This window comes from Wolffia australiana, chromosome 2 (assembly GCF_029677425.1).
Source record: "Wolffia australiana isolate 7733 chromosome 2, ASM2967742v1".
NCBI classification, from domain to species: Eukaryota; Viridiplantae; Streptophyta; class Magnoliopsida; order Alismatales; family Araceae; genus Wolffia; species Wolffia australiana.
This window is the reverse complement of record NC_135836.1, coordinates 10,616,892-10,635,523: the sequence shown is the minus strand read 5'-3', so window position 1 is coordinate 10,635,523 and position 18,632 is coordinate 10,616,892. Positions and strand designations below refer to the sequence as shown.

At 49.0% G+C, this 18,632-nt stretch overlaps 1 protein-coding gene across 2 annotated transcripts in view; it reads left to right on the top strand.

Annotated features, from left to right (window-relative positions):
* Nucleotides 1-18,632, top strand: part of DCL1 (dicer-like 1) — a 29,926-nt gene that overhangs the window by 8,916 nt on the left and 2,378 nt on the right. Inside the window, exons 3-16 of one of the 2 annotated variants that reach the window (XM_078592042.1) lie at nucleotides 2,428-2,638; nucleotides 2,915-3,309; nucleotides 3,387-3,609; nucleotides 8,255-8,427; nucleotides 8,512-8,634; nucleotides 8,715-8,875; nucleotides 8,940-9,173; nucleotides 9,246-9,396; nucleotides 9,475-9,654; nucleotides 15,929-16,090; nucleotides 16,165-16,260; nucleotides 16,335-16,954; nucleotides 17,604-17,704; nucleotides 17,792-17,991. In XM_078592042.1, coding sequence (XP_078448168.1) covers nucleotides 2,428-2,638; nucleotides 2,915-3,309; nucleotides 3,387-3,609; nucleotides 8,255-8,427; nucleotides 8,512-8,634; nucleotides 8,715-8,875; nucleotides 8,940-9,173; nucleotides 9,246-9,396; nucleotides 9,475-9,654; nucleotides 15,929-16,090; nucleotides 16,165-16,260; nucleotides 16,335-16,954; nucleotides 17,604-17,704; nucleotides 17,792-17,991 — 3,030 coding nt within the window. Of the gene's footprint in view, nucleotides 1-2,427; nucleotides 2,679-2,914; nucleotides 3,310-3,386; nucleotides 3,610-8,254; nucleotides 8,428-8,511; nucleotides 8,635-8,714; nucleotides 8,876-8,939; nucleotides 9,174-9,245; nucleotides 9,397-9,474; nucleotides 9,655-15,928; nucleotides 16,091-16,164; nucleotides 16,261-16,334; nucleotides 16,955-17,603; nucleotides 17,705-17,791; nucleotides 17,992-18,632 lie in introns of those variants that run through there. The other variant, XM_078592043.1, reaches the window with a different exon arrangement.

Here is an 18,632-nt window from a genome sequence, read left to right as displayed (position 1 = left end):
GCTGAGGGGGCCCTGGGACCCGACGGCATCCCATTCTTCTTCTACAAAGAATTTTGGCCCACAATCGGTCCGGACCTGCTGCAGGCCATGGCACAACTATGGAAGGGGGAGCTCAACATGGCCCGGTTTAACCGATCACACCTAGTGTTGTTGCCTAAAAAGCAAGGAGCGGAAGACATCGGTGATTTCCGCCCCATCTCCCTCTCGAACACCATCTATTTCCTCATGGCCAAGGTGCTGGCTAATCGCTTGCGGGAAGTAATTGATGGACTCGTCAGCCCCTATCAGTCAGCCTTTATCAGTCAGCCTTCATCCCGGGCAGGATGATGACAGACAGCACCATCTTGGCGGGGGAAATCGTGGCGGCATGGAAGCGAAGAGGAACCACTGCATTCATATGGAAGGTGGATTTTGCAAAGGCATATGATTCCTTGGATTGGGGCTTCCTGTGGGCAATGCTGCGCCGACGAAGATTCCCCGAGTTGTGGATCCAGTGGATGACGCAATGCGTGACAACCCACGCGTTCTCTATCCTGCTTGATGGACGTCCCCAAGGGGGATGGATTCACCCGCAACGAGGGGTTCGACAGGGGTGCCCGCTGGCGCCACTGTTATTTGTCCTTGCCATGGATGCCTTAGCCGTATGCACTCAGCAGCTCTGTGGGAGGGGATTGCTCCGGGGATTCCAATCTCCTAGCCAGCCCCTGGGAATCCCTCTATTGCAGTATGCCGACGGCACAACGTTCTTCATCGAGGGATCGGCTGAGGCGGCGGGGACCGTCTCCACTTTACTTGACATGTTTACTGATTTTGCAGGTCTTCGACTCAATCGGCAGAAATCATCAGTCATGGGTTTTGGTATGACACCGGAGACGGAGCGACGGTGCGCAGCCACTCTCGATACCCCCATCGACACCCTCCCAATCCGTTACCTGGGGCTCCCTCTTTCCGGGGGGCGGATCCGGGACCGAGACTGGCAACCAGTTCTTGAGAACATGGAGCTGCGTCTGGAAGGATGGAAGTCCAGACTGCTGTCCAAGGGGGGGCGGCTGGTTCTCATCAAGGCAGTGCTCTCGTCCATCCCAACCCACTACTTGTCATTATTCCGAGTACCGGGGGCTGTCCAGACCCGCATGGAATCCATTATGCGGCGCTTCTTCTGGAAAGGCAGTCAACCAGGGGATTGTCGGGGAGCAGCGCGGGTGGCTTGGAAGGACATATGCCGACCAACCAGATTTGGAGGCCTAGGCATTCGAGACATTCAGCTCTCCAACCAGGCTCTCCTGTCCAAATGGGTCTACCGTATGCTCCGGCCATTGGACTGCTTGACGACTCAGGTCATTCGAGATTCCTACGGAGCCTGCCTGGATAGGCACAGCCTGGGCAGACTCCAACGGCAGCCGTCGGCGTTCTGGCGAGGAATAGCACAAGTCTCCCAGCTGACTTGGCAGCATTACACCCCCCAACTCGGCGACGGGGGGACTTTTCGCTTTTGGCTCGACGATTGGTCGGGTCAAGGGAGGCTAAAGGAGAAATACCCCCACCTGTTCGCGCTAGCACAGGATCCGCGCGCTGCGGTCCGGGTGTGCTGGCACGAGGGATGGTCGCCGACTTTTCGAGGGCACCTGTCAGATCAACGACAGAGGGACCTCCAGGAGTTGAAGCTTTCACTGGGGCAGCTTACGCCCACCGAGGACGGGGCCGACCGGGTCGTATGGCGGGGAGCAGTTTTCTCCGCGAGAACGGTATACTCACGGCTCTGTCAGTCTCACTCCCCGGCTGTCCCAGACCTCCCCGGGGGGTGTCGCCTCATCTGGAAGCGGAAGATTCCCTTGACCGTGAAGATATTTGGCTGGTTGCTGCTGAGGCGTCGACTCACTACGCGAAGTGTACGGCAAAAATGGAGACCGGGGGAATCAGCCGAGTGCGCCCTGTGCAGAGGGGAACTCGAGGACTGCGACCATCTGTTCTTCCGCTGCCCCCTGGAGCGGGAGGTGTGGACTACGGAAGAGATCCCGGGTGTGGCCACCCGATCGGTAGAGTCCTTCTGGACATTGCTCCGGGGCGGGCTATACCGGAGTGTAGCCGAGTGGCAAAGACTCTTTGCCATCCTTTGGACCTTGTGGCTTCACAGAAATGAGGTCATCTTCCGGAGTCGACTACCAGTAGCTCTGGTAGTCATACAAGACGCCAGGGCTCTCGCTTCAGTGTGGTGCCGCGGCATGTAACCGCGTTTCGCCTCTAGGCATCCATACCTTGTAATGATTTACATAGTTATGGCAATGGGGGCACCGTCTTACTGGTGACTCCCTTTTTCGTTTCAAAAAAAAAAAAAATCGTTATATTGATGCATTAGCTACGGTACACTGAACACCTTGTTGCCCTCTAATGTTTTGCAAGTTGACATTGTGTTCCTTTTATCTGCAGGTGCTTGTAATGACGGCTCAGATTTTACTGAATATTCTTAGACACAGCATAATTAAAATGGAATCGATCCATCTTTTGATTTTGGACGAGTGTCATCACGCTGTAAAGAAACATCCATATTCTTTGGTCATGTCTGAATTTTACCATACAACACCAAAGGATAGGCGGCCTGCTGTATTTGGCATGACAGCTTCTCCTGTTAACCTGAAAGGTGCACTCTACGATGACATGAAATGATTCACATTATCCTGGTACATATATTTTACGTTCATTAATCTTATGGGACATTATTTTGTCATTATCATGGGATTTTTTCTGCTCATTTGTACCGAATTTCAGCTATCCTGTCAAACGATGTATGTTTCCATTAACTTTCCCATGTGACAACTGACAAGTGATTTGTCCGCATTAATTTCAGTGCATGTCATGTTTGCTTAGTGTAAGTTATTCTCTTCATTAATGGTATTATGCTGTGTTTCTGCTTCAGGGGTTTCGAGTCAGGAAGACTGCGCAATAAAGATCCGAAATCTTGAGAGTAAACTCGATTCCATTGTATGTACAATAAAAGATCGGAAAGAGCTTGAGAGACATGTTCCTATGCCCTTAGAAGTTATTGTGCATTATGATAGAGCTGGGAGTCTATGCTTTCTTCATGATCAACTTAAACGATTAGAAGCTGAGGTAGAGGAAGCTTCACAATTGAGTTCAAGAAGAAGCAAATGGCAGTTCATGGGTGCCCGAGATGCTGGAGCCAAAGAGGAGTTGCATTTTATTTATGGTGTCTCTGAAAGGACCGAAAGTGATGGAGCAGCTAATCTTATCCAAAAGTTGAGAGCCATCAATTATGCTTTGGCTGAACTTGGCCAATGGTGTGCCTTTAAGGTATCAGATTTTGTCATCCACAATGGTTACTGTAATCTTCAGTAGATAGGAATACTAATACAGCTAGTGGTGTGCAGGTTGCTTTGTCGTTTTTCACAGCGTTGCAGAATGACGAGAAGCCAAACTATCAACTTGATGTTAAATTTCAAGAATCATACTTGAAAAAGGTAGTTGAGTTGTTGGATTGCAAATTGGCGGAAGGAGCTGCCCTGGATAAAGATATAAAAACTGAAAACCAGACAATTTCCGACATCCAATCAGTGGAGGAAGTTGAAGAAGGGGAGTTACCAGACAGTCATGGTGAGTTTTGTTTCCTTTATTCAGTTTTTTTGGTTTTCATATCTTCCGCAATGTTATAGGTCCCCGGTGGGGATCCTACCAAAATGTACTCTGAGATCTGTTGCAAGGAAGTCAATCCTTGGTTTAGGACAAATAAAGATGGCAGAGAGACAGAGAGGAGCGATGTCAATGGTAAAATCATCACCGGAGCTAGACGATGAGAATCGGGGAAAGATTGTCACCGAGAGAGAGATACAGTGATAGGAGAATGAATTACAACTTCAATGTCATTCTGCTTCCTACAGAGTTTCTTATCCTATTCAAAGGGAAAACATGCAGGGAAGCAAATCAATAGAATGCCCCTGGTGGATTAGGTACCATGGGAATCGTAGAACAGTGTTTGATGTGTCCTCTTAAAATGAGGATGCAATCATCGGAGTCACTGGAGTCGACTCCTGTACCTCTTGCAGATACATGCTGCTCTTCCTGTGGAAACTCTAATACGGCAGAACTGGAAATGTTATTCTATTTTAAGAAGAAGTGGGGTTGCCTCACCTGTAAAGTGTGGATGTGTTGGGCTAGATTGTACTTGCCAATTAGAGTATTAAAAGGAAAGTCCTTAGGTGCTCTGATAACATTGAGGCTATGAAGGTCCGTTGATCCTTAGTGTTAGAAAGAGGTTTAAAGGAGTAACAGCCCCGTCAGGCTGGTGAAAAGCTATTTTCCATTCCAGCCTCGACTATCAGCCTGTTGAATGTGCTTCCTGAGACGCCTTTGGTGGGAATAGAAGCCACTTGTTACACCACAGTATTTTTTTATGTGGATGATTTGCCGATCAATCTTTTCTCCATTGAAATGTCTTCTGATCTCTGATGAAATGTCAACGGGATGTTGCTCTGGATTATGTGTTATATCAATGGGTAATTTACTATCATAGTAAAGTTAGTGGCCTAGCAGACTCCTGTGGCAAGAGCTATGAAGTCTGCTTCTGCTCTGGATCTAGCGGGTGATGTCACTTACTGCCAGAATGTTACATTAGCCAGTGGTTGATCTGAGGTCGACCACAGATCCTGCATATTGGGCATCGGTGTTGGTCTCAAGATCCTGAAGACGACCCATTCTGAGCAGAGTGTCACATCCTACATTTCCTTGGAGATAAGCTAGCACTTCATATGCAACCTGCATAAACAGTTCAATGGGTCTGTGCATGAACAGGCTGAGCTGGCCGCTGCAAAGGCGATGTCCAAGCAAGTTTGCTTTCCAGACAGCTGCTGCTACTGTTCATGATCAACTGGACCTGCATCTTCTCGGAGCCCCTCCTGATGGTTGGGATCCTCTGGTATAACCAATGGTCTGAATAGAAGCATTCCTCTTTTTTTCCAAAAAATCAAGTATTTATTTGTGTTGAGAGATATGAAGATTACTGTACCAGAGTGAGCAAGTTCAATTTCTAGGAAGTATTTGAATCTTCCCAAGGTATTGATCTAGAATTCATAGGACATCTTCTCACTCAGCAGCTTCATCTCAGATGCATTGACTTCTGTGGTACTGATGTCATCAATGTAGACCAATAAGATAGTCTTCTGACTAAGTATTGAGTGTTTAACAGACAGTATGTTCTGGTAGTATCCCAGCAACTTCATAGCTCCAAAGAATTGCCCAAACCAAGCCCTTGGAGATTTTATCAGTCCATAGTAACCTGGAGGCAACTGCATGTAGACCTCTTCATGACAGTACCAATACCAGTCACTGGAAGGGATTATCCACCTGAATATCTGGTGAATTAAGAAACCCAGGGGTGTCAATTGTCTTGCGACAGTTGGATGAAGACTTGCAGACAAGTGCTCAAGCATGTGTCTTGCTAGGGTTGATGGGCGTTGCAGGTTTCTGAGGATCCCATGGAAGAATGACCAAGAACAGATGCCTGGAGTTCTGAAAGGAAGTTGGCGAACTTGAGACTGAACAATTGGAAGAAGAATTCCAGCGTACTGTGTCTGAGCCAGAGCTCCGGCTTGCGCTGATACCATGTTTACTCTGATCACTGTAGCTGACTCCTGTAGCTCTTGCAAACATATGCAGGGCGGCCTGTGGAAACCCTAACTTGACAAAATGAGAGATGGTACTCCATTTTCAGAATAAGTGGAGTTGCCCCACGAATAAGATACATGTGGGTCAGATCGTTCTGGCCCATAAGAATATTAAAAGGAAAGTCTTCAGGTGCTCCGATAGCATTGGGCTCATAAGGCTGCACTGGCCCATATAGTTATAAGGGAAGGCACTTTGGGTTAACAATGTCGTGAAAGAAGTTATTTCCAGATCCAAAGATAAAAATACGTCAAGATGTATTATAATCAATGTCGCTTATTGACATTCGAGGTAGGTGTTATGACATTGCGCGTAACACTTACCGTGCTATGTTACACGAAGTACAAACTAGCCCTTGTGATGGCCATGCATTTTGCTGGGTCCAATTATGTACGTTAAAACATCATGGAATATATCTTCTTCTTATTTATAAATATCGTCTCCTAGCTCCTGCTACGCCAATAGTGTTTTCTATCTCTTCCTCTGTGTCTGTGTGATCTCATCTGCTTGACCCACAAACTTGGAAGTGGAAATTACCATCCCCGATGATAATGGCGAGTGGATGATGCCGACAGTTAGGTGCCATCATCATATCATCATTCTTATCCTATTGTCGTACACTATCTGTACTCTCTCTCTCTCTCTGTCTCCTGTTTTTCCCTCTCTCACTCATTGTCTCCTGTCTTTCCCTATCCCTCTCACTATGCTCCTCTCTCTCCCTCCCTCTCCCATGAGTCAGTCCCTCCAGCCTCCCTCTCCCTCCCTCTCCACTGAATCCCTCTCTCCAGTCTGTCTCTCCCCCAATCTTCCATCTCTCCCACTCTCTCTCACTCATTCTCAATTTTTGGCCGATCATCTTTGAAAGTTGTAATCGTCATTGTCATACACTCTTGTGACAGTGAGGACTTCGTTCTGGGATGAGAAATGATCTTTTCAGCTAATGAGGTGAAACATTGTCTCATTTTAACGAGATGGAAGATTTATAAGTGATCTATTTGTTGTTTGCACCTTTATTGGACCTTCTTTCCACATACAATTCGGAGGTGTACGGGGATTTTGGATTGACTAGCACTGACTGTTATTGTTGTCCATTATCAGTTATCTTTGGTATCACTCAACCTGAAAATCAAAAACATTCCTGACTCTGTTAACAGTGACAGATATCAGATCTCATTTTGATGCTTGATGTCGGTAACGTTTGATGCTTGGGATGATACTAGGTAATACTATGACTAAGAGTATGACAATTGTGATAACTATAACATAAATTTTCTTAAAAAACCTGTAGCATAAATAACAAAATATATCATTGATGTAATGGATGACATAAGGTAGTGGTGTAGCAATGGCAGTGGATGCAGTGGGGCTGGATGGTGAGGATAGCAAAGTGGCAATGACTGAGGAGACGATGTTTATGGGCGGGGGGGTGTCAAGTGGGTTGGTATGCAGTGTTTGGGGGCATGAGGCTGAAGCAGCAGGGCTGGAGTGGGGGTTGTGGCTGCATAGGTGCTCTGGAAAGGGGAGGGGGTTGGGAGGCGGGGTGGTCCATTGGTGGGGGCGGGAGTTAGGGGCAAGGGGGTTGGTCACCCTGTAGGGCTGGGGACTGGTAGGGAGGGACAGTGATTTTGGGGTGGAGCAGGGAAAGCAGGGGGAGAGCAGTGGTGGAGTTTGGGTCGGGGGCCTAAAGAGCGGTTCACAGGTGGTGAGGCGACAGGACGAGGGAAGGTGGTGGGGGCAGGCCGTTATTGCGATAACTGTTTCTGATATTGGGATAATTGAATATCATTATGGATATCCATGTATCAAATGCTTTGAGATAACATGGCTATATGCTAGAGTACCATTATGCGTTTTGGGATCCGAATGCCCGATAATGTCCTGTACTGTTGACGTTTGGACCACCTTCAACTGATATCAGATGATCTCAAACTGTATAAACCACATTCTACTGTAAGAATTTGTTCACAATTAACGTCCATTTCTTTCAGTTGAAGGCATTTTAGACAGTTGAATATTGTCACAAATTTTGTGCTCATTCACACGAGACTGTGCTCCTCTTTTACTAAACACTTCATTCTCATCACAAATTTTGTGCTTATGCAGTTGCGGAAGAAAACTTATACTTTTCATTTATTTTAGTTCGAGTGATGAAGTGCGATCTTGCAGGTTTTGGCTTCTTTTGTGGATGACTAAGAAAATGTATCCATCGTCTATTTGACTGGGAGTGTATCCTCATAGGCAGTGCACTCGACTGTGACTTCCATAGTTTCATATCTGACCAATTTTAGGCTTAAAGATTGAGTGACCACACTTTGATGAGTAGTTTCCTATGATGAATAGACAAAATCTCCTTGAAGACACAAAAACATAGCAGAAATCTTCTCTAGGTTTTTCTTCTATAAACTCGATTTCTATTGGTTATCCTATTTATACTTTCTTTGACCATCGAAATGATTACTTCTGTCATTGCCGATATAACCTTGCGTCATGATATGGTCTGCCAGTCTTACTATCTCATGTTACTTTTGTATTATTGATGGAATGCCTTTTTCTCATGTTACTTTTGTCCTATGTTATTTAGTGTTATCTGGTGGCGAGCATGTGGATGCAATCATGGGGGCAGCTGTGGCAGATGGAAAGGTCACACCTAAGGTGCAATCCCTCATTAAAATACTTCTAAATTATCAACACACTGAAGACTTTCGTGCTATTATCTTTGTGGAAAGAGTTGTCACAGCACTGGTCCTTCCAAAGGTTTTTCCTTGACTCTCTGCTTATCCGTGCCACCTCTCCATTGGCATTGTTTTTAAGCAAATTACTTTTTTTTCTCTGTTGCAGCTTTTCTCTGAGTTACCGTCCTTGAATTTTATCAAGTGTGCCAGTTTGATTGGACACAATAATAACCAAGAAATGCGAGCATGTCAAATGCAGGAAACAATCGCAAAATTTCGTGATGGTCGGGTAAGAATAATGTGCTTGAATTCTTGTCTTCCTTCGTTATTCCTAATTTAATTTATCGTGTCATTTTATTTATGGTTTAGATTACAACTCTCGTTGCCACAAGTGTAGCTGAAGAAGGCCTTGACATACGGCAGTGCAATGTTGTTATTCGGTTTGACTTAGCAAAAACTGTCTTGGCCTACATTCAATCCAGAGGTCGGGCAAGGAAGCCAGGATCAGATTACATTCTGATGCTTGAGAGGTATCACAGTGATTTTAAAAGTATATTTAAAGGATTATTTTTCACGATCAGCTTCAAAATTCAGGGGTAATGTGATGCATGAAGTCTTCTTGAGGAATGCTAGAAATAGCGAGGACACTCTCAGGAAGGAAGCCATAGAGCGGACAGATCTAAGCCATCTTAAAGACTCTTCAAAGCTGACGTCAGCTGATATGCTGCCCGGTTCTTTATATAGGGTGGAGTCTACTGGCGCTATTGTGAGTCTTAATTCTGCCGTTGGACTCATCCACCTTTACTGCTCACAGTTGCCGAGTGACAGGTAGTTTTTTTTCATTGGATTTTTTTGTTTTTTATTTAGTTTTTGAAGGGTTAATTAGTTGTTCCGTTGAAGGTATTCAATACTCCGTCCTGAATTTATCATGGAAAGACACGACTTGCCTGGCGGGTCAACTGAGTACTCATGCAAGCTTCAGCTTCCTTGCAACGCACCCTTTGAAAAACTTCAGGGCCCTTTATGCAGCTCAATTCGCCTTGCACAGCAGGCATGCAAGGCGCATTCCATTATATAGAAAAAAAAATTTGTTTCAAACTCTTATTGATCTTTCTGTTTTTTTGTGAAGGCTGTCTGCCTAGCTGCATGTAGGAAGCTCCATGAGATGGGTGTGTTCACGGACATGCTTTTGCCCGAAAAAGGTAATGGTGGGAATGATGAGAAAAATGAACAGAATGATGGAGATCCACTCCCTGGAACTGCTCGCTACAGAGAGTTCTATCCTGAAGGGGTATCAGACATTCTTCATGTAAGCTCTACCTCTATCTCTTTAGTTGTATTTGATCCTTGCTGGTGCAAATACATTCATTACGTTTTTTCTCTTGGTTTCTTTTTTTGAATGTTCCCGCATCTCGGGACAAAGTCACCATCGTCATCCAGATATTGTCATCGTCAGCTTCACAAGCTCATGTAATGATTACAATTCTTATCCTCACCATCCTAGTTGCAGACAAGTGACAATGACAATGACTAACTCATGGTTGTCGTCGTCATCCTGGCTCAGACGAATGATGAGGCCAATGATGAGTCATCATCAACCATTTCCTCATCTCGAACAAGGACAAGAAGCTCCCAGCGACAGGCGGAGGGGATTCATCTGTCACCATTGTCATTGGGATATTCATGATCATCCTAGTTGCAGATGAGTAACATTGATGATGAGAATACTTTTACATTGTCTTTGTCATCCTGGCACAGAGGAATAACTTGGAGAGGCAACTCGCTATCATCCTCTCTGTTAGTGAGAGACTAGCTACTATGGGCTAATGGGCCCTATTCTACAAGCCCATTAGCCCATCTATCCTTCTCTCTCTTAGGGTATACATACCCACCTTTGTACTCAGTTATGGGTATGTCATTATCTTCCTCTTCTCTTCCTCACCTAGGGTTTGACATCGCCCGCACATCGCCGCTGCCGCTCTTGCAGCGGCAGCCGCCCCCGCCGTGCGCAAGCGCAGCCGCCCGCCGCCGCCGCGTGCACGCGCAGCAGCCCGCGGCCGCGCAGCGCACGCGCCGCAGCCGCAGCAACCGCCGAGTCACCGCGCCCGCGCCGCCAGCGCGCCGCGCCGTGCGCAGCCGCCAGCTGCCGCGCGCCGAGCGCAGCCGCCAGCCGCCGCGCGCATGCGCGCAGCCCTAACCGCCAGCGCGCCAGCGCCGCAGCCGCGCCGCCCGGCGCCGCGCGCGCGCTTCAGCCGCAGCGCCAGCGCCGCGCTGCAACCGCCCGCGCGCCGCGCGCTTCAGCGCAGCGCTTCGCGCCGCAGCGCCAGCGCCGCAGCGCGCCAGCGCGCCGCAGCGCGCCAGCGCCGCGCAACCGCCAGCCGCCCGCGCGCGCGCCGCAGCCCTAACCGCAGCCGCCAGCTGCCAGCCGCAGCGCGCCCGCGCCACAGCCCTAACCGCAGCGCGCCGCGCGCCGCAGCCGCCAGCCGCCAGCCGCGGCGCGGCGGCGGCGGCGGCGCGGCGCGGCGCGGCTGAACACGCGCCGCCCTAGCCGCAGTGCGCGCCATAACCGCCACCGCCCGCGCCTGGGCAGCAGTAATCAGCAGCCGCGCGCAGCAACAGCAGCAGCGTGCGCGCGCGCAGCCAGCCGCCGCCGCCGCCGCCACGAAACCAACATGCCGTTCATTGAGACTGACTTCGCCGAGAGGCCCTTGTCCTACAGGGTGGCTCATCCGCTCCCATCGGTCCCGGAGGTGACACTCCTACGGGGCCCGAATCTCCTTCAGTGGATGCGCTTTGTCGAAACCGCCCTGAAGGCACGTCAGCTCTTCAAGCACTGCACTGAAGAGCCCCTTACAGTCGACCACCCACACCATGCGGCGTGGGACGTTGAGGAACAGTTCGTCCTCGGCTGGCTGTATCGTACACCCTGGCTCCCGACTTCGCGACCGGTTTCCGCATCAGAAAGCGGTCAAAGGATTCTGGGATCATCGCGCTCCTTCTGTGGCGGGACAATGACTGGTGGCGCCTTTATGCTCTTGCATGTCAGGCCAGCAATCTCCGTCGGGGGCTGACCATCTCTGAATATGCACTTGCCCACAAGAAGATGTGGGATGAGGTGGACTATTATCTTCCACCCGACGACCCGACGTCGAAGACGTACCAGAATGTGCTCCTCTTGCGGATCATGGGCTTCCTCAGCGGCCTGAACCGCGAGTATGATGACGTCCGTCGTCGTGCTTTGCACCGCAAAGAAGGTCCACCTGCTCTTGAGGAATTGGTGAAGGAGCTCCAAGAAGAGGAAAGTCACTTTCTCCTCCATGGGACTCCCTCCTCCGGTCCTCCGGGCGAGTCGACCGCCCTGCTTTCTGCCCCCACCGCGTCTGCACTTTCTTCCGGCGGCAAGCCCCCGGCGATCCTCCCTACGCCCACATCCGCTGCTCCACCAGATGGGACGGCGGTTTGCTCATATTGCGGCAAACCGGGCCACGGGAAGAACAAGTGCAAGAAGCGCTTGAATGATTGGAGAAAGAAGAAAGAGGCCGCCGACGGTAAGGCCATGGTGTCCCAGTCTGACTTATCCTCCGCCAGCGCCTCCTCAGTGACCATGGATCAGCTCCAGGCAGATTTGGCCCGACTTCGTGACCAGATGGCAGCCCTGCAGAATCCATCCACGGCTTACTTCGGTGGTTTTGGTGCGTCTTCCACTCCTTCCCCTTCCGATGAATGGTACTGTGGTCATACGGCTTTTCACTCTCTTGTCGTCTCCGATACTACTTGGGTCCTTGACTCGGGGGCCACCGAACATATGACCCCGAGTAATGCCCGGTTTGTGTCCTATGAGCGGCATCAGGGTGCCCGTACTGTTCTCACGGCAGGGGGTGGACGTCTTCGTGTGGTTGGCATCGGGGCAATCTATGTGGACGGTCTTGGTGTGGTCCACAACGTCCTGCATGTTCCCGACCTGCGGGCAGTTCTTATGTCTCCACAGCGTTTAGTTGATGCCGTCTCCTGTTCATTCCACCTCAGGCCTGACGGTATGTTTCTGTCTGACAAGGTGGGCCGGACTACACCGATTAGGCGGGAGAATGGACTGCTGCTGCTGGATGATGGAGGCCGCTCCCAGTGCTTCATGGTGCACCGGACTCTACTCTCGGTGGCTGAGCAGTGTCGGGGTCGTCTTCTGATGGAGCATCAGCGTCTTGGACACCCACCTTTCTCTACTTTACAGCGTTTGTTTCCGTCGTTATGTTTGGGCGTGGACCTCAAGACTGTGATTTGTGAAGCTTGTCAGTTGGCCAAGCATCGTAGATCCTCTTTTGCTTCCTCTCCGTCTCACACTACGACCCCGCTGTTCCGCGTCCACAGTGATGTATGGGGGCCGGCCCCACAGCCCAGTCTGAAGGGGCATCGCTACTTCCTACTCTTTGTGGACGAAGCTACCCGCTATACGTGGGTTTACCTTCTGACTGCAAAGTCGGAGGTTGCGCAGAATGTTCGACATTTTTGCACCATGCTCCAGACGCAGTTCGGTCGCGGCATCCAGCGTTTTAGTTCCGACAATGCTCGGGACTTTTTCAACGCTGACCTCGACTCTTTCTTTGCCAACCGGGGCATTCTCCACGAGTCCTCCTGTGTGGCCACCCCCGAGCAGAATGGCATGGCTGAGCGGCGGATCGGCTATGTTACCTCGACAGCGCGCACGTTGTTGTTGGACTCGGCGCGCCTGGCGTTTTGGGGCGATGCGGTTTTGACGAGTACTCATCTCGTTAACCGTATCCCCACCCCGCTCCTGGAGTTCTCCAGCCCCTTGGACCGGATGACTGCGGCCTTCCCGGACGCTTCCCTGAGGACGGGGCTCTTGCCTCGTATCTTCGGCTGCACGGCCTACGTCCATGACTCTTCTCTGACGCGCACAAAGCTTGATACTCGCGCCCTCAGGTGCGTGTTCGTGGGTTACTCTTCCCTCCAAAAAGGGTATCGGTATTACCATCCGCCCTCTCGACGTTTCTTCACCTCGGCAAACGTCACCTTTGCCGAGCATGAACCCTACTTTGGGGACTGTTCTACCTCATCACGCCTTCCGCTGGATGAGGCTGCTTCGGCCCCCCCCTTGGGGCCCCGTCTGATTGTTGGGTCTACCACCACCACTCCACCCTCCTCCCTCCATAATCTCTCTCCCCTTGCCTCCTCTTCCTCAGTTCCCCCTGCGGGGTCCTTGGACGTGTCCTCCACTTCGTCTTCATTTCCTGCCCCTCCCCCCTTGGCAACTCCTCCTCTCCCATTGGTCTCCGGTTCACCATCCTCGTCCCCTCCCGGTGAGTCGCCCTTGTCACCCGTCCGTGACCAGCCCTCGTCTCCATCCAACTCATCTTCCCCTCCTACCGCCGACATACACTCCTCATCTGGTGTGTCGTCTCCTGCTCCTCCCGGGGAGTTCCCCCTTGCTTCCGCTCCTCCTTCTGTCGATGGTGACGATCAGTTGGGATGGCCTATTGCTCTACGGAAAGGGGTCCGTCAGTGCACTAAGGCCTCCCTATACCCTCTCTCTCATTTTATCTCCTTTGACCAGTTGCGTCCTCCCTACCGGTTATTTCTTTCCCGCATCGAGTCCGATCCCGTTCCTCGTCGCTTAGCCGATGCTCTCGCCTCTCCTCCTTGGAAAGCGGCGATGGATGAGGAGATGCAGTCTCTCCTCAAGAACCACACGTGGGACGTCGTTCCACTTCCCCCTGGCAAGAGGGCTGTGGACTGCAAGTGGATCCACGCCAAGAAGCATCATGCGGACGGGACTCTCGAACGCCTCAGGTCTCGGCTTGTGGCTCGGGGGTTCACTCAGTCCTATGGCGTAGACTACTTCGAGACGTTCTCACCAGTGGCGAAGATGGAGACTGTCCGTCTTCTTTTGGCTCTTGCGGCCCATTTCCACTGGACCATCCGCTAGTTCGACGTCAAGAATGCCTTCTTGCATGGCGATCTGACGGAAGAGGTGTACATGCAGCAGCCGCCGGGCTATTCTCTCGGCCCCCCCGGTCACGTGTGCCGCATGCGGAAGTCTCTCTATGGACTCAAGCAGTCTCCGCGCATGTGGTTTGGGCGGTTCTCCTCCGTTCTGAAGACCGAAGGGTACACTCAGAGTAATGGAGACGCCTCCCTCTTCTTCCGTCACAGCCCGACCGGGATCTCCATTCTTGCCGTGTACGTCGACGACATCCTCATCACGGGGTCTGATGCTGCTGAAGCTGTCCGCCTGAGCGCCGCCTTGGCTAAGGAGTTTGAGATCAAGGCCCTCGGCCTTCTTCGCTACTTCCTTGGTCTCGAGGTGGCCTACTCTCCTCGTGGGATCTTCGTCTCACAGCAGAAATAGACCGTCGACTTACTAGCACTGACTGGGATGACCGATTGTGCGCCGGTGAGCACTCCCATTGATCCCAACGTCAAGTTGGGCAAAGGGGAGGATTCACCACTGACGAATTCCCACCGGTATCAGCAACTGGTGGGAAAACTCCTCTACTTGACGCACACTCGGCCTGACATCGCCTTCGCCGTCAACTTGCTCAGTCAGTTTATGCATTCTCCCATGGAGGTTCACGGTCAGGCCGCCCACCGGGTTCTTGCGTACCTGAAGGGCTGCCCCGGCAAGGGCCTGCTCTTCCCTCGCAGTACTGACCGGACCGTCAAAGTATACACTGATGCTGACTTCGCCGGTTCCGTTGTGGATCATCGGTCTACCACGGGCTACTGCACGTTTGTTTTTGGCAGTTTTGTCAGCTGGAAAAGCAGCAAGCAGGACAAAGTGTCCCGTTCTAGCGCCGAAGCCGAGTACCGCGCACTCGCCGATGGGGCCTCCGAGGGCCAGTGGATCTATGGCATCCTTCACGATCTCCGGCGTGGTCGCGGCCCGATTCACTTCTACTGCGACAACAAGTCGACGATTGCGTTGGCCAAGAACCCTGGACAACAGGGACGTATCAAGCACATGGAGCGCAACCGCTACTTCTTCAAGGAGCGAGTCGACGAAGGGATCTTTGACCTTGATTTTGTTGCCTCCGCCGACCAGGCAGCGGACGTCCTCACTAAGGGCCTCTCCGCCCACTTCTTCAACGTGCCGTCTCCAAGCTCGGCATGGAAGATATCCATACTTCGCTTGCGGGGGGGTGTTAGTGAGAGACTAGCTACTATGGGCTAATGGGCCCTATTCTATAAGCCCATTAGCCCATCTATCCTTCTCTCTCTTAGGGTATACATACCCACCTATGTACTCAGTTATGGGTATGTCATTATCTTCCTCTTCTCTTCCACAACACTCTCATCATTATCCAGGACAGAATTCTAGTTTGACAGTATGGTGCTCAAATGTATATTACGTTTCATGTCAATTTTTTTATTTGTTATCATTACTTCCATTGCCTCAATGGGTGCAATTGATGATGACTTTCGTTTTATCTTTTTTCCCTTTTGGGTGCAATTTAAGGCTAAAAGGTAACAAAGAGTTGCCAGAAAAATTATGGTTGTCATGGCAACGTTCAATGCATTTCTCTTTTCTGTAATCATTCATAACTCTTTCGAATTTCAAATTCTGCAAGGGAGAATGGATTTTACCCCTGCGGGAATGTTCAACAAGGTCCCAGACTCTCAGATTGTACATGTACGTGGTAAAATGCGTAAATGTCGGCACATCCAAGGACCCATTCTTAGCACAGTGTGCAGATTTTGCTGTTCTTTTTGGCAACGAGCTCAGCAAGGAGGTATGCAACAAACTTTCAATTTTACTCGTCTTGAAATAAAAAAAAAGTTCATTTTAATCTTGATAAACTCACAGGTGGTTTCTACGACTATAGAACTTTTTGTGGCCAAAACAGTGACTACAAAGTCGTCTCTTTTCTACAAGGGTGCTCTTGATATCAATCACACTCAGGTCAGCAGACATCTTCTCTGAATGTGAATTTTTCAAGTGCACTATTCTATTTCACTTCAACTTCTCTTCTGTAGTTGCTTTCCTTGAAGAGCTTTCATGTTCGACTCATGAGCATTGTCCTTGACGTGGATGTTAAACCCGCCACCACTCCATGGGACCCAGCCAAAGCATACTTGTTCGTTCCCATCAGAGATCAAGACAGCGCTGAAGATCCAACAGTGGAGATTGATTGGGATACATTAGATCAGATTGTGGGCAGTGCTGCGTGGGCTAACCCTCTCCAGCGGGCGCGCCCTGATGTGTACCTCGGAACTAATGAGAGAACTCTTGGTGGAGATAGAAGAGAGTACGGATTTGGCAAGCTACGGCACAATGGAGTCATTCACCCTACTTATGGTATTCGAGGAGCGGTCGCCCCATTTGATGTGGTGAAAGCTTACGGCTTGGTTCCCTGTTTCAACTCTTCAGAAAGCATGAGAGTTGGAGATTTAACTCCTGGGACATTGGTATTGGCGGATTCATGTGTATTAGCTGATGGGATTGTTGGGAGAATTGTGACAGCTGTTCACTCTGGAAAACGATTTTATGTTGAATCCGTAAGATATGACATGAACGCTGAGAATCCTTTTCCGAAGAAGGAAGGCTACTTAGGTCCGCTGGAGTATGCTTCTTTTGCAGATTATTACCAAAAAAAGTACGGCTTAGCTCCCTAATCTTCTTATTTGAACGTTTATCTATTTTTCTTCCTTTTTATGATGAATTTCTCAGATTTCTTTAGGTGTAGGTTCTGATATGATGCCCAACTCGGAGTTTTTTCATTTTTGACTTTAGTATATTTCCCTTTTAATACTTGTAGCCCTCCCTATGGAGAGTAGTCAAGAACTATTTGAATTGGCAGGGAGATCCTCATAGAGAGGGTCTGGGGTCCGATATGGGCTCATATCCGTTGTTACTTCAACCTCTTTCTGTTATCTACCTGTGACATTCTTCCTCATATTTTTGCCTTTTTTCATTAGTTAAACTGGATTACAGTATCAAGATAGCTTCTATATTGGATAGTCCGACAGCACACTTTTAAAGCTGAAATCGTAGATCTAATATTTTTCCATTGACGGTGAAATAGCTACTGATTTCCAATGAGGGAGGAGCATTTTCTCTTTACATCTTAGATCAGTATTGTCTTGTTTGATGACAAAAATGCGTATCATGATCATTAATGGCAGAGGATCAATGCTAATTTTTTACTCATATTTCATTAAATTACATAGTCGTTGACAAAGATACCTTTTGACGTCTCAGCAGATCAAACTTCAGATAGTATTACCGTCTGCTTTATATTTCAGATATGGTGTCCATCTAGTTCATAAGAAACAACCTTTGCTACGGGGAAGAGGTGTTTCATATTGTAAGAATCTGCTCTCCCCAAGGTTCGGGCAGTCAGAAGGTAAGCTAGATGCCATTTTAAAGATCTCTTCTACCATAGGATGTTTTTTATACCAATAGTAAAATATTTTTTTTCGTTTTTATGAAGACAATAATGGTGAAGGCAAGGAAGATCTGGATAAAACATACTACGTATTTCTTCCACCAGAGCTTTGCCTTATTCATCCTCTTCCTGGACCCCTTGTTCGAGGCGCCCAGAGACTGCCTTCCATTATGAAGAGGCTCGAGAGCATGCTTCTAGCCGCTCAACTGAGGAGCTTAATTGACTACCCGGTCCCCATTGAAAAGGTAAAAATCATTCATCATGTGGTCATAGCAGTCGGTTATCATTTAAAAATCTTGATCTGATCTTCTTCTTCAAAAAAATCTTGTTCTGATCAACAGAAATAACAAACAATCTTCTTCTGATCTTATCTGATCAAATTATGATCCCGTGTTGTCTGATCTATCAAAAAATTTCATCAAATCAGGATCCAGCGATATTGATCAATAAAAATCTTAAATCAATCAGAATTAAATGGTTGGATTGGTTGGGATTGGTCAGGAGTTCGTGAATAAAAAAGAATAACTCGGAAAAATGACTCTCTTTTTCTTTCCTCACTCCTGCTACTTCACTAGATTGAGAGACTTGGGGGTGGCACAACAATAGTGTAGCAAATCAGTGTCACGATGCCAGCCATTCCTTTCATCTTAAAAGAATCTGCTTCATAACTCATCAGGGGATAGAGATGGAGAGAACGAGAGGGGCTGCCACAGCAGCTTCAGATTAGTTAAGTTGGCCCACTTCACTGATTGAGCCGATCAGACAGTCTACCATTGGTCTGCCTTCTTGATTGAATCTGATCAATGGTCCAGTTTTGTTCTAGACTTTCTGATCGATCAGAACAGACCAACAGATCACAGTCTGAGTCGTCAGATCAATAAAAAAT